We start from the raw sequence: 11,764 nt of genomic DNA, 5'->3' as shown, positions 1-11,764 counted from the left end.
AGGTGATGGGAGAGGGGGAGTATGGCTCCCGGACAGGGGAGTCCCAGTACCCCCTGATGTGGCGACCCAGAACATCCTAAGGGTGAGGAGGGGCAAAGGGTATGCTCCCAGCCCAGGGAGCACCCATGTGAGGTGCTCTTTACACACACTGGTGGCTCAGGCCTGGCCCCTGGTGGCTCAGCCTTCAGAGTTTGTAACTAACTGCTTCTTTCTGAAAGTGGGCACCATGCCGGGAGCCCGTCTTTCACAAATACTCAGGACAACCTCACTGTCTCCTCAGGAGCAGCAAATCTCAGAACCTACCCCTGGATACTAACTTACAGAGCCCAGACTCTAGTTCCAGAAAGAGCTGAGACAGAGGCCCAGTTTGTAAGAAATCTGATTATTCAAATTTATTACCATCAAGAATTATGCAATGATGCTGTAGTTTTCTTAACAAATAGAAAACAGACTGTGTACAACAGTGAACTCTACAGCACTAGCATCCACAAGGTAAAAATGAATGTCTCATCCAACGTTACCAACCCTGGATTGTTGATCCTCACTGAGCCTAGCTAGATCTGGGGACGTGGGCTTCACGTCCCTTGGCTAAAACTGCTATGCACCCTTCCCCGCCCCCACTTACCTACCTAGATAGTGTTGCCCAGAGGAAGAGGCCCTCTCCCTGCCCCTCAGCAAGCCAAGATAATAAGAATTGATTATAGTACCATTGAGAGAAGTCCAGTAGTCTTGCCACATTGGTTTACGAGGGCATCTTAAAGGAGTGGAACAGAGCGATGCTCAGGGGCTTTGAAAACAGCTGCAAACCAGGGAGGGAAATCACCTGGCCCCTGCTCTGAGGACAGACACATGCTCCCAGGCCCAGTGGCCTGGGCCTGGAAGGCTAGGGCGCCCCTGCCTGGCCCTGAGGAGTGCGGGGTGTGGCATACAACCTGCCCTGTGCCAACCACCTTGGCCACGTGGCCAGACCCACAGCCTACCAACACCCGCCATACCACAACGCTGGGGGCAGAAGTGACGCCCTGCGGCTCCCGGGGACCATGGGCGCATGGAGCCACCTCCCCTCTCAGGGGTTGAAGCAGAGGCCAGGGGATGACTCTTTTTTTTTTTCTTGTGGTATTTTTTTTTTTGATTTTTTTGTTTGTTTTTGTTTTTTGTCTTTGCTTTTTTTAACCTTTGCAAACACGATGGTGATGAGGAACGCCTTGCCAGGCTCCACCAGACACGCCTGTGGTTCTGGGCTGTGAGTGCTGAACACAGGGAACAGACGCCCGGGGATGAGTGTGTCCCTGCTCCCCCCGCCCACCACTGTCTGTGGGGCTGAAAATAAGGCTCTTCAGGAAAAACAAAACAAAACTTAGAAAAAAAAATTGTGTTTCCCTGCATTTGGCTGAAACAGGATCTTGTCTGAAGGGCTGGAAGAGCAGCCGGATCAGCAATGCCTCCGTGCAAGCTGGTGGCCCCAGCGCCACACACACAAGGGAGGCATGTTCCATCCTTCAGCGTAAGTCATACAAAAAAAGGATCCAGAGTGAACTCAAAAAAGAAAACCACATCCCAACCCCCACAGAGGGCCATTCTGCAGTTAAGAATTTGCGAAAAAGAAATATCAGAGGGAAGAAGCTCAAATCTCTCCATCTACCCCACTTAATGTATAAAAAAGGAGGCTTTGCCCCACCCCCACCCCATGAGAAGAAGCATGAGAAATGCGGCAGCAGGACACAGAGCTCGAAGGGGCTCCGAGGGGGCCTGGTGGACAAAGATGGCCACGCGCCTGCCTGCCGGCGCCACCTCCTCGCCCAGGGGCGTTCTGGCCTCTCTGTCTGGTGTGGCAATGTTCCTGAAACGCTGTGATCCCAGTGGGCTGTGCTCTGCTAGCAACCGCATCTGTGCAGGAGGGCTGGACGATGGCCGGTATGGCTCAGAGGAGCTGGGTCCCCTCCGGAGCCCCCAGATGGGGGCGGCAGAGGAGAGGGGAACGGTAGTTACGTTGCATAGTGGTCAAAGCTGCCGAGGTACTCCAGGGCCGCGCGGTAGCACAGCTGGTACTGGTCCTGTGGGACAGCGGCTGGTCAGGGTGGGTGGTGCCAGCAGACACCCCCAACACATTGCCGAGGGCATCACACTGCAGCCATGGGGTTAGCCTCTGCTGGCCAGGAGCAGGTGCTAGACCCTGACATCAGTCCCAGGCAGTGTCCAGAGAGCCTGAAAGAACCTCTGAAGGCTCATCTCTCCCCCTTCCCCACCACCCACATCTACCTGCCTCCCCCCCAGCACGCCCCAGCCTGCGCACCCCGTAAGAACTGCCACGTCCCACCCGAGCCGGGAGCCAGGCACACCACTGGTGCTCAGTGCAGAGCTGCCGAGGGAGGAGCACACCCTGCTCATCCTACCCCAGCACCTCAGGCACAGCAGGCAACGGTAAATGGTGGCGGCACGGGTCTGTGAGGAACCAGCCTGTGCACCAGCCAGCCGGCCCGCGTACCTCCGTCTGCACCATGGCCGGGCGCTGTGTGCGCAGCGTCTTCACGGTCTGGAACATGTCCACCACGCCCTCGTAGCGCATCCGCTCCAGGACGATGCTCAGAGTGATGAACACCCCGGTGCGGCCCACGCCAGCACTGCTCAGGGACAGCACTGGGTCAGGGGTCCTGCCCACCAGGCCTGCAGACCCCCACCCGCCCCAGCCCTCCATGGGGTCAGCCCCACCTGCAGTGCACCGTGATGGGCCCGTCCTGTCCGAACTGCTCCTTGGTCTTGTGCACCTGCCCAATGAAGTCGATGAAGCCCTCACCCGTCTTGGGCACGCCCTGCTCCGGCCAGTCTGTGAACTGGAACTGCCGGATTGTCCTCGACTGCCCATCCTAGGAGAGGCGGGCAGGTGACAGGGTGAGTGTGTGTGCCTCAGGGTGCAGCCCCAGCAGGGCAGGCGGGTAGTACAATGACACAGGTAAGCACCCGTGGAGTCATCGCCCCCAAAGCCACCCTGGGAGATATGCTCACTCCCCCACACCCACACCCCCACCTCAGATTCCTATAGCTTGAGCCAGGGCAGCCCCCACCCCACGTGTGCTCAGGCAGTGTTACAGACACGCTTCCTGCAAACACACTCCCCTGTCCCCACTCACCCGGGCGTCTGTGACCTTGAACTCACGCAGGATATACTGGGGCATGTTATACTCAGCCATCGGGTCAACAACAAAGTACTGGTAGCGAGCAGAGCGCTCTGCTGGCCAGTACTGGTGGCATTTCTCCTGTGGACAAACAGCCCGGCCCCCATGATCAGGTGGGGAGGAATGGGGCATGCGAGCTCCAGGTTTCAGAGGGTTCTGGGGCAGGCTGCCTCAGGTGGTGATAATGGGGGTCTGAGGCTATGCTGACGGGAGGCTGGGTGTGAAAGGAGTGAGCAGTGAAGGGGTGGCTGGGGTGCTCCAGGTATGAGAAGGGCCCTGGCGGGGGGGGGCAGGGGGGCGCGCCTCACCCTGCCCATCTCCCGAAGCCTGGTCAGCATGACGATGATTGTGGAGTTGTGCTCCCACAGCATGCGCCAGAAGTCCTCGGTGCTCTCTGCCAGAGGCCCTTGTGTGGCTATGTAGGCTTTCTGTTGTCTGGGGTGGACATAAGACTGGCCATGTTGGAGATGCTGCTGTCCCCAGAGTCTCCCCAAGACTGCCGAGTCCCTTGGGGCATTGCTCAGATCACCCTTCCTCCAGGAAGCCCACTCTGGTCTTCTGGGTTGGCCCTAATCTGTTGCGCCCCAACCAGCCAGGTGTAGGCCCAGGTACCCGCAAGCGTGGTGGGCAGTCACAAGTGTGCTGACCTATAGCCATCCAGGAAGCTGGCATTGATGTAGTCAGAGCCCTCTACGCCACGGATGGGCTGCAGACACACTCGGGTCAATTCATAGGGCATGATGTTCACCAGGCGGTTCTTAAACTTGTTGCAGGGCAGGTTGGCGCTGATGAAGCGGGATGTGTGGGCCTTAGAGCTGGCCAGCAACTAGCAAGAGGGAGGGGCTGGTCAAGCCTGGCTTCCTGGGGAGATCATCCCCATGACCCCATCCAGGCCCCTGGAGCCTGGCAGGCCTACCCCTGAGCCCACCTTGAACTCGAGCTCCATGGCGGTAACACTCTCCCCAGGAGGCACTTGGCCCAGCTTCTGGATGTGGGCATAGAGGTTGCGGGCGGGCACCTCTGTGTGTCCACACGTGGCGGCCTCGAGCAGCGCCTCGTGGATGAACACATACTGGTCTTCTGTCTGCACCATGTAGTTCCGCTGTGATCGCATGCATGTCACGTGGCCGTAGATGTCGACTGTCTTCTCATGCTTCATCCGCTCCAGCATGGCATCAATGACGATGAAGCAGCCCGTGCGGCCCACGCCCGCGCTGCAGGACACGGGCTCAGCTCGGGGCAGAGGCCCACCCCACCTCCCACCCCACCTCCCACCCCACCCCTGTGGTGGCGCTCCAGCCCCTCACCTGCAGTGCACCACCATGGGCCCTGCATCTAGCGGGTTGCAGGCCTTGACCCGCCGCAGGAAGGCCAGGGTGGGGGTTGGGTACTCGGGAACCCCATGGTCTGGCCAGGCCATGAACTGGAACTGGCGCAGTTCCCGCTTCTCACTGGAGCCACTCTGGGGAGGAAAGCGGGGAGAGACAGTGTGACAGCCTCAGGGCAGGGTGACCCGCCACTGGGGCCACACCCATCGCTCTCGCACAGAACTCCTAAGCCACAAGGGGCAGCCTGGAGGAGCTCACCATGCTGTTCCCATTCACTCCACTCATGCCACCAGCCGTCAAAAAGCATTCACACACCTGCGAGACCCTGACCCCCACAGTGAGTTCCTGCTCCCCCCTGCACCCGACAGCACACCATGCTCACACCACTGTCCTTACAGGGACCGGGGTGGGGACAAGCACTGGGGCAGGGTCATACCCTGTGGAGCGCAAAGGTGCGCACAGTATAAGTGGCCAGCTCCACTGTGTCCAGTAGGGTCACCTGAATAAGGCCATAGGTCTCAGTGCCACGGGCTGGCCAGTACTGATCACACTTCACCTGCAGAGGGATAAGCAGGGCAGGGTACAAGGGTGTCTGGAGGTGCCCAAAGGTTCAGATGGGCACGGGCCCCAGGGCAGAAGCAGAGTGGAAGGTCTAGCCTACCTGGCTGCAAGCCCCCAGCCCCGGACTCTCAGATCCATCATGCCACCCTCACCAGCCACAGTGGGTTCTCGGACCAGAACTGAAAATTATTTATTCATGGCCAGATTGCACCAGGCACATTTTCTACCAAATTTACCCATAATGTTTATGCACCATTTTCAAGCTCTGTAAATTTTATGTTCCAGTCAATGCTTTGTGGTATAAAAGCAGATAACAGCAGCTCTTTTCACTAATTAACTTAGGAGATGTGTTAAGGCCCAGGAACACTCCAGCATCTGGAGAACATGTGAACATCCCAGAAACATGCAGGCAACTAGGAAACACATTAACATTCCTGGAAAATGACAGTATCTGGTGCAACATATTAACATCCTAAGAACTCACTAGCATCTGGGGAACAGGCCACATCCAGGAACACCCAGCAGCTGGGGAACATGATAACACTCCAGGACAACAACAGCACTTGGGGATCCCTTGAGAAGTTTCTTCCCACAGGGACAGAAAAAGATGCCTGCAGTCACCTGGTGGCTGAGTATTTCCCACCCCACCTCCTAGCAGGGCCCTGCACAGTCCTACCCGGGACTTCTCCTCCAGCCGCGTCATCATGACCACAGAGGCTGTGCGCTGTTCCCACACCATCCGCCAGAAATCGCCCATGGTCTCGGGTAGCGGGCCTTGTGTGGCAATGTAGGCATTCTGCTTGCGGTAGCCATCGATGTAGTTGGCATTGATGTAGTCGCTCCCTGGGACACCTATGGACAGGAAGGGACACGGGAGAACATTACCCCAGGGCCCCCAGCCCAGCCCACCGTTCCTTGGTGCACCCCTGGGATGCGTGGGCCTCTTCTGTAGGATGAAATGTCACCCCAGCAGCAAGGAGGAGGAAAGCAAGGGGTTGGGAGGGGGGCCCCCCGCCTCACCATCGATGGAGGTGAGGATGACTCGAGAGTGGTCGTAGGCGATGACATTTGCGTAGCGGTTCTTGGGCTTGTTCACCTCCAGGTTTGAATTCTCCCATGTGAACTGCTGACCAGGGTCGATGGACTGCAGGGAATGGAGAGGGCAGGGGGGTGGGGTAAGAGCTGAGGTCCACCTACTGTCCTCAGGGGGACTCAGACTTCCAGGTGGTACCCACATCCTGCCTTTGCCCTATGCCACAGCCAGCCCCTGTATCCTATGGTGGGCACCAGCTCCCCCAGCATGGAGCTCAGAGGCCACCACTGAGGTGATGTCAGGAAGGTGATGGACCAAAGACACCTCTGACCATGGTACCAAACCCCCTTTGCCCAGCAGAGTGGCCAGGGATAGGGTGAGGGTGGGGTAAGTCCCTGAAGCCCTGTTCCCAACTAACGAAATGAGTGGAAAGCAGGACGAAGCGATGGCAGCCAGCTGTGTGGTACCCGACACTGCTGAGGGCTCTGGACACCCGCCGCCCCACCTTGTCCAGCTCTCTTCTACCTCTCTGGCTGCTCCTTCTCTGTCTCCTCTCCTTCCGCCTGCCCTTCCCATGGGCAGGACACAGTGCTCTCTCAGGGTTCATTCTGGGCCCTCTTGGCACTCTACAACCGTTTCCTGGGGGCCCTCATTTGCTTGCAGGATCTTCCATCCGCATGCTGGAACTGCCCATAACCCCAGCTGCAGCCCAGGGTCTCCCCTGCGCTCCCATCTGTAGAGCCAGCAGACTCCTGACATCCCCACCTGGAGGCCTCATAGGTCCTTCAATCCCAACCCTGGCCAAGCTGAGTTCCTCAGCTTCCCCTCCAAAACTAGCTCTGCTGCTGCGACTCCATCTCGGTGAAAGGCACTATCACCCGTTTACCCAAAACCCCAGCCAGAACTCACAAGGCATCCTCACAACTCCTCTGTGCCCCATCCCAGCAGTCACCACGTCCTGGTGCGCCCCCACCCTGGCTCTCTCCAACTTGCTGCCACTGGCCTCAGCCAAGCCACCCCAACTCAGACGTGGGCATCTCCCTGCCTCTTCGCTTTTGCCCCACTCTGACGCACTGTGTCCTGCAGCCAGAACAATCCTTATGAAATGCAGATCTGATTATCGACTTCCTGATTCAACACCTTCCATGGCTCTCACCGCCTCAGATGATAAGAACAACAGCTGAGTCTCGGTGAGAACATGTGCCCGGCACTGTTCTAAGCATCTGCACGTGTTCCCTCATCTAATCCTCCGGTGAAACAGGTCCTGTCATACCCTCCTCTTATGGACGGATACAGCCTTGAGTTCTCAGCGGAGCACACGACGGCCTCCGTGTTTTGTCGCCAGTCTGTGACTTACCACAGGACAGCACGTGCTGCTTCCGTGAGACCCCTCAGCACACCCCACCCATCAGCCTACTTTGGTGCTGTCGGCCTACCTTCTCCCCACGTGTGTCCTACTTCACACTAGGGCAACTGTCATATCCACTGGTGATCACCTGACTGCACCTGGCTCCTCACTGACTGAGCTCCCTGAGGTCGTCTGTCTCCATACCTCCGGCACCCTGCACAGGGACTGACACATGGTAAGTGCTCAACAATGCGCAATGAATGAATGACTGACCGTTAAAGGTAACACAGCTATGGGATCCTGGCTGAGGGAAAGCCCACGGCAGGCTGGGGTGGCCAGAGAAGGCTTCCTGGAGGAGGAGGGTCTTATAAGGAAAGCTCAGACTGGAGGAGAGAAGCGGGAAGAAGGTGGAAGGGAGAACGCTGTGAGCCCAGACAGTGAGGTGCAGAGCCTCGTCAGTAGGAAGGGCAGGTGTGGGACACGGGACTGGATGAGTGTGGGCAGAAGACCATGGATGGCCTTCCCTGCCAGATAGACGACTGAAGGCAAGGAGCCCAACTCACCCACTTTGCTACCCTCACAGCTCAGCCTTATGCAAAGCAGGGCCCCGGGGGATGCTCTACAGGGAGAGGCAGCACACCCTCCCTGCAGCAGACGTGTTCATCAATTTGCCTGCCAAGCTCAACCTCCTCTGCAGAAACCTGACCCACAGCCCCTGGGAGGGGGGTCTTGGTACCCTAGGATGCCACGCACAGCTAAGGGCGGACATCTGACCAGAAGTGGAGCAAACTCCCAGGTTGGGCTGAGCCAGTCCGTCCATCAGCTATCATCCACCACTGATCAAGGGTGAATCCTGTGCCAGCCCTCCACCGGGAGCTGGGCAAAGAGCAGGGGCCGAGGCACTCCTCCGTCTGTGCTCCTTAGAGTGAGTGGGGCTCTCCTTTATCACCTCCTTCTTCAGCAAAGCCTCTCCCCAGCTGGGAGGGCTGGAAGCCCTCAGACCCCAGGCCAAGGGAGCAGTGCTCTGAAGTCTGAGCCCCCGGCATGCAGGAGTCAAGGGCAGAGTGAAGTGAGCACATGGGGGACCCTGAGCAGGGGTGTGTGCAGCCTGAGCAGCAAGCCCCGAGTCCCCGACTCCCCGTCTCTGTGATCTGTGTGCTCTGAGCACAGCTGGGAGCACCCGCATGTGCAGAGCACCGGCTGTCAGGAGGCCTGGGTTTGAATCCTGGCTCCACTACTCATCAGCTGTGTGACCTTGGTCAAGTCACTTCCCCTCTCTGAGCCTCAGCTTCCTCATCTAGAACATGGGATGGTAACAGTACCCATTGCACAGGGGGAAGACTGAAGGAGACGATGCATGCCAAGTGCCTAGCCCGGTGCCGGCCTGCAGTAAGATCTTGAAAATGTCAGCTGTTATTATTGATCTCTGTGTGTGTACGTGACCTGCTGTCTGCCTCTGTTAGCATCTGGGCAGGTGTCTGCGTGTCCAGACCCGGGATGCGTGAAAGGGCCTTGGTCAGGCGCCATGCTGACCCCTCCCACCTGTGTTCCAGGGAAGCCTGGAGCACCCCCACCCCCACACACACAGTTGGGCCCTGAGGCGGGATGGGAGCTGGCATGGGGCTAGGCTCAGGCCAGGCACATGGTGGTGGGCAGGCGCCTCACCTCATACTCCTGAGAGAACTTGAGGCCATCGTTGGCTCTGAGGCGCTCGATGTTGTCCGCCAGGTCAGTGATGGGGATGGGCGGGTGGTCTCGCATGCCTGGGGGAGGGGGCACACAGCACACAGAGGCAGAGTTAGCATGAGGCCTGAGCAGGGTGGTGAAGACAACCCCAACGCACGTATGTGAACACGTGTGACCATGGAGCACTTGGCACTGTTGGCATGGAGACAGCGGCACATGCGGCGACAGGGATGGCAGAGCACACAGCGGCTGGAGGGGGGAGAGGACAGAGAGGAAAGTGTGTGTGCCGTGAGCATGTCTGTGTGACACGGCGCTGAGCAGGGGCACCAGGGCCCTCCCTGGTGGGTTCTCAAGAGGGACAAGAGGCTTCCTTTCTCCCTGGCTGGGGCTGGAAGCCCAGGTCGGGGACGGCTGACAGGATGGGGCTGTGGGTTTCTTCAGCCTTCACACCCGCCCAAGGGCCCTGCCTGTGGACAGCCCTCCTGCCCCTCACTGGCGCCAGTCACCATGGGAGACTCAGTGACATCATAGGCCCTGCACGGAGCGTGTGGATGGGGTGGTCACGAAGCACGGAGACGTGGCAGAGTGACGTGGAAGAACACGGAGAGAGCAGCAGACACGAGGGGGGAGATGTGGAGACAAGGAGATGGGAAGGGCACCCAGAGCGGGGCCAGACTGAGACTGGGGGCGAGAGAGACAGAGAGAGAGAGATGGGGCCAGCGGGAGGGAAAGCAGGACAGAGGCAAGTTGGGGAGAGGGGAGGATGGAGGAGGAAAAACATGAGGAGAAGAAAGAGGAAAGGGGAGGGAAGAATCCAAGAAAGAAGGGAGGCGAAGAGGTGAGAGAAAGTAGAGGAAACAGACACAGAAGCCAGAGTAGCCCCCAAACATGGGAACTTGGAAAACTAACTTGAGATATTCGGGCAACTGGGGACACTGGAACCTGCAGAGAAAACAGACAAAAAACAACAGGGCAGCAGAGGAAGGCCTGTTAACCTTCTCTGGGTACCTCGCTGTCAGACACGGTGAGGGGCTGAGGGGGCTGGGGCGCGGGGGCCGACGGGGCAGTGAGGGGCCTTGGGCTGTGGGGCAAGTCCCCCCACGGCTCCCACCCAGAGCCCAGTGCTTCCGACCCCTGGGGCCCTCGGTGGGCCTCTTTTCATGACTAAATTCTAAGTCCAAATCAACCCCCTCTGGTATCAAAATTGACCTTGGCTATTTTTGGATGATTTGGAAAAAGGAAAGCACGCTTTTGTACGGAGAGAGGAGGTGCGTACGGCAAGAAACAAAAGTGCAAGAGAATATGCAGATGAGGACTGTATGACTCCTCCAGCTTTTCTGTGGGTTTGAAAAATTTTCAGAATAAAAATTAAATCAACAGGAGAAAAAAAATGTTTACTGAACTAAAAAAATACGAAGGAAACCCTCAGCCGTGGAGAGTGCCGCCACCCCTGCTGACCCTCCTGTTGTCCCTTCTCGTCCCTGGTTCACTCAACACACCGAGTGCTGCCAGCACCCTGGGGACCGCCCACCCGTGTCCACAGGGAAGCCTCTCCCTGCCAGTAGCCTCGGTTCCTCCGTCTCCACACCTCTGGTGATCCTCACGGGGCCACTTCCAACGGCCTGACCTGGGCTACAGCCTCCTGCGCCCCGTGCTTCTCCACAGCAGACTTCCTATTCTTCATCCCTCCCAGGGTCCTCTCAGATCCCTGCCATTTCCCTGGGGTCCCTGCAGCCACAGAGATTTTGGAGCCATTCCTGGGCCCTCACGCTGCTCAGCAATCCTCCCGGGCCCACCTGTTCTGCACCCACAGCCATGCCACAGCTTCTCTCATGACCTTGCTCTCAACACTTCTCATCCTGGAGAAAACCGGTCTTTAGCTGAGAACTCCAGCAACGTGTTACACCGACTTCACCTGCCTCCCATTGTCTCCTGGCCTAGAGCTCAGAGAGGCGTCCTCACACCCTGTCCCCAGGCTAAGTGTTCTTGTCTAGCAGGTCAGCACCCCCACCCCTGCATCTCAAATGCTCGTGCAAACGACTACTGTCCATAAACAATTTCCATGTTGGAAGAAAGAAAAATCCTTTTTCGATCCCACACGTCTCTCTCCTCTCTCGCTGTGGTCCTGTCCATCTGATCCTTCACACCTGGTCTCTGAAAGGCTTTCTCCACTTGCTCATTCCCCACTCACTGCTCCTCAACCCACTAAAACTCAGCCACCACGCTCTCTCCAAGGTGCCAACTACTGAATCCAATGGTCTTCCTGCTCCTCTAAATCCCCGAATCCCCCTGGCACGCAGCCCTCTCGGCCGAGCTCGCTACACTCCTGTTCTCTCTCTCTCTCTATTGTGCGCACGCGCTGCTCCTTCCTAACCCTTTTGGCTACCCTGCACTCATCTTTCCTCAACATTTCACCTTCTTCCCTGGCTGTTCTTCCGCCCCTCTCTTCTTCCTGTCTACTGGGAGAGCCCACCTGTTCTTGGGCTGGGACCACTGCATGCTCCTCGGCACCTTCCACGCCTGTGGTTTTGGCATGGAGGTCCAAACCCACAGACCTGACTGCTGCCTGCACCCCCCGTGGCCCCCAGCTTCCTCACCCATGTGGAAGCAAGCCCAAGCCCGGCTGTCCGTGCCC

General features: G+C 58.0%; 1 protein-coding gene across 2 annotated transcripts in view; it reads right to left on the bottom strand.

Moving 5' to 3' along the window:
- Window positions 1-362: 362 nt before the first annotated feature.
- Window positions 363-11,764, bottom strand: part of PTPRF (protein tyrosine phosphatase receptor type F) — a 78,724-nt gene continuing 67,322 nt past the window's right edge. For both annotated transcript variants that reach the window (XM_058552160.1, XM_058552162.1), the window contains 12 exons: window positions 9,109-9,206; window positions 6,083-6,206; window positions 5,739-5,914; window positions 4,938-5,057; window positions 4,481-4,635; window positions 4,102-4,387; window positions 3,821-3,999; window positions 3,482-3,608; window positions 3,129-3,254; window positions 2,710-2,864; window positions 2,486-2,621; window positions 363-2,054 (listed from right to left, as the gene is read on the bottom strand). In XM_058552160.1, coding sequence (XP_058408143.1) covers window positions 1,986-2,054; window positions 2,486-2,621; window positions 2,710-2,864; window positions 3,129-3,254; window positions 3,482-3,608; window positions 3,821-3,999; window positions 4,102-4,387; window positions 4,481-4,635; window positions 4,938-5,057; window positions 5,739-5,914; window positions 6,083-6,206; window positions 9,109-9,206 — 1,751 coding nt within the window. In that variant the 3' untranslated portion in view covers window positions 363-1,985. The remainder of the gene's footprint in view (window positions 2,055-2,485; window positions 2,622-2,709; window positions 2,865-3,128; window positions 3,255-3,481; window positions 3,609-3,820; window positions 4,000-4,101; window positions 4,388-4,480; window positions 4,636-4,937; window positions 5,058-5,738; window positions 5,915-6,082; window positions 6,207-9,108; window positions 9,207-11,764) is intronic.

Source organism: Diceros bicornis, chromosome 13 (genome assembly GCF_020826845.1).
Source record: "Diceros bicornis minor isolate mBicDic1 chromosome 13, mDicBic1.mat.cur, whole genome shotgun sequence".
NCBI lineage: Eukaryota > Metazoa > Chordata > Mammalia > Perissodactyla > Rhinocerotidae > Diceros > Diceros bicornis.
The sequence above is the reverse complement of the archived record's forward strand: the minus strand, read 5'-3'. Positions and strand labels throughout refer to the sequence as shown.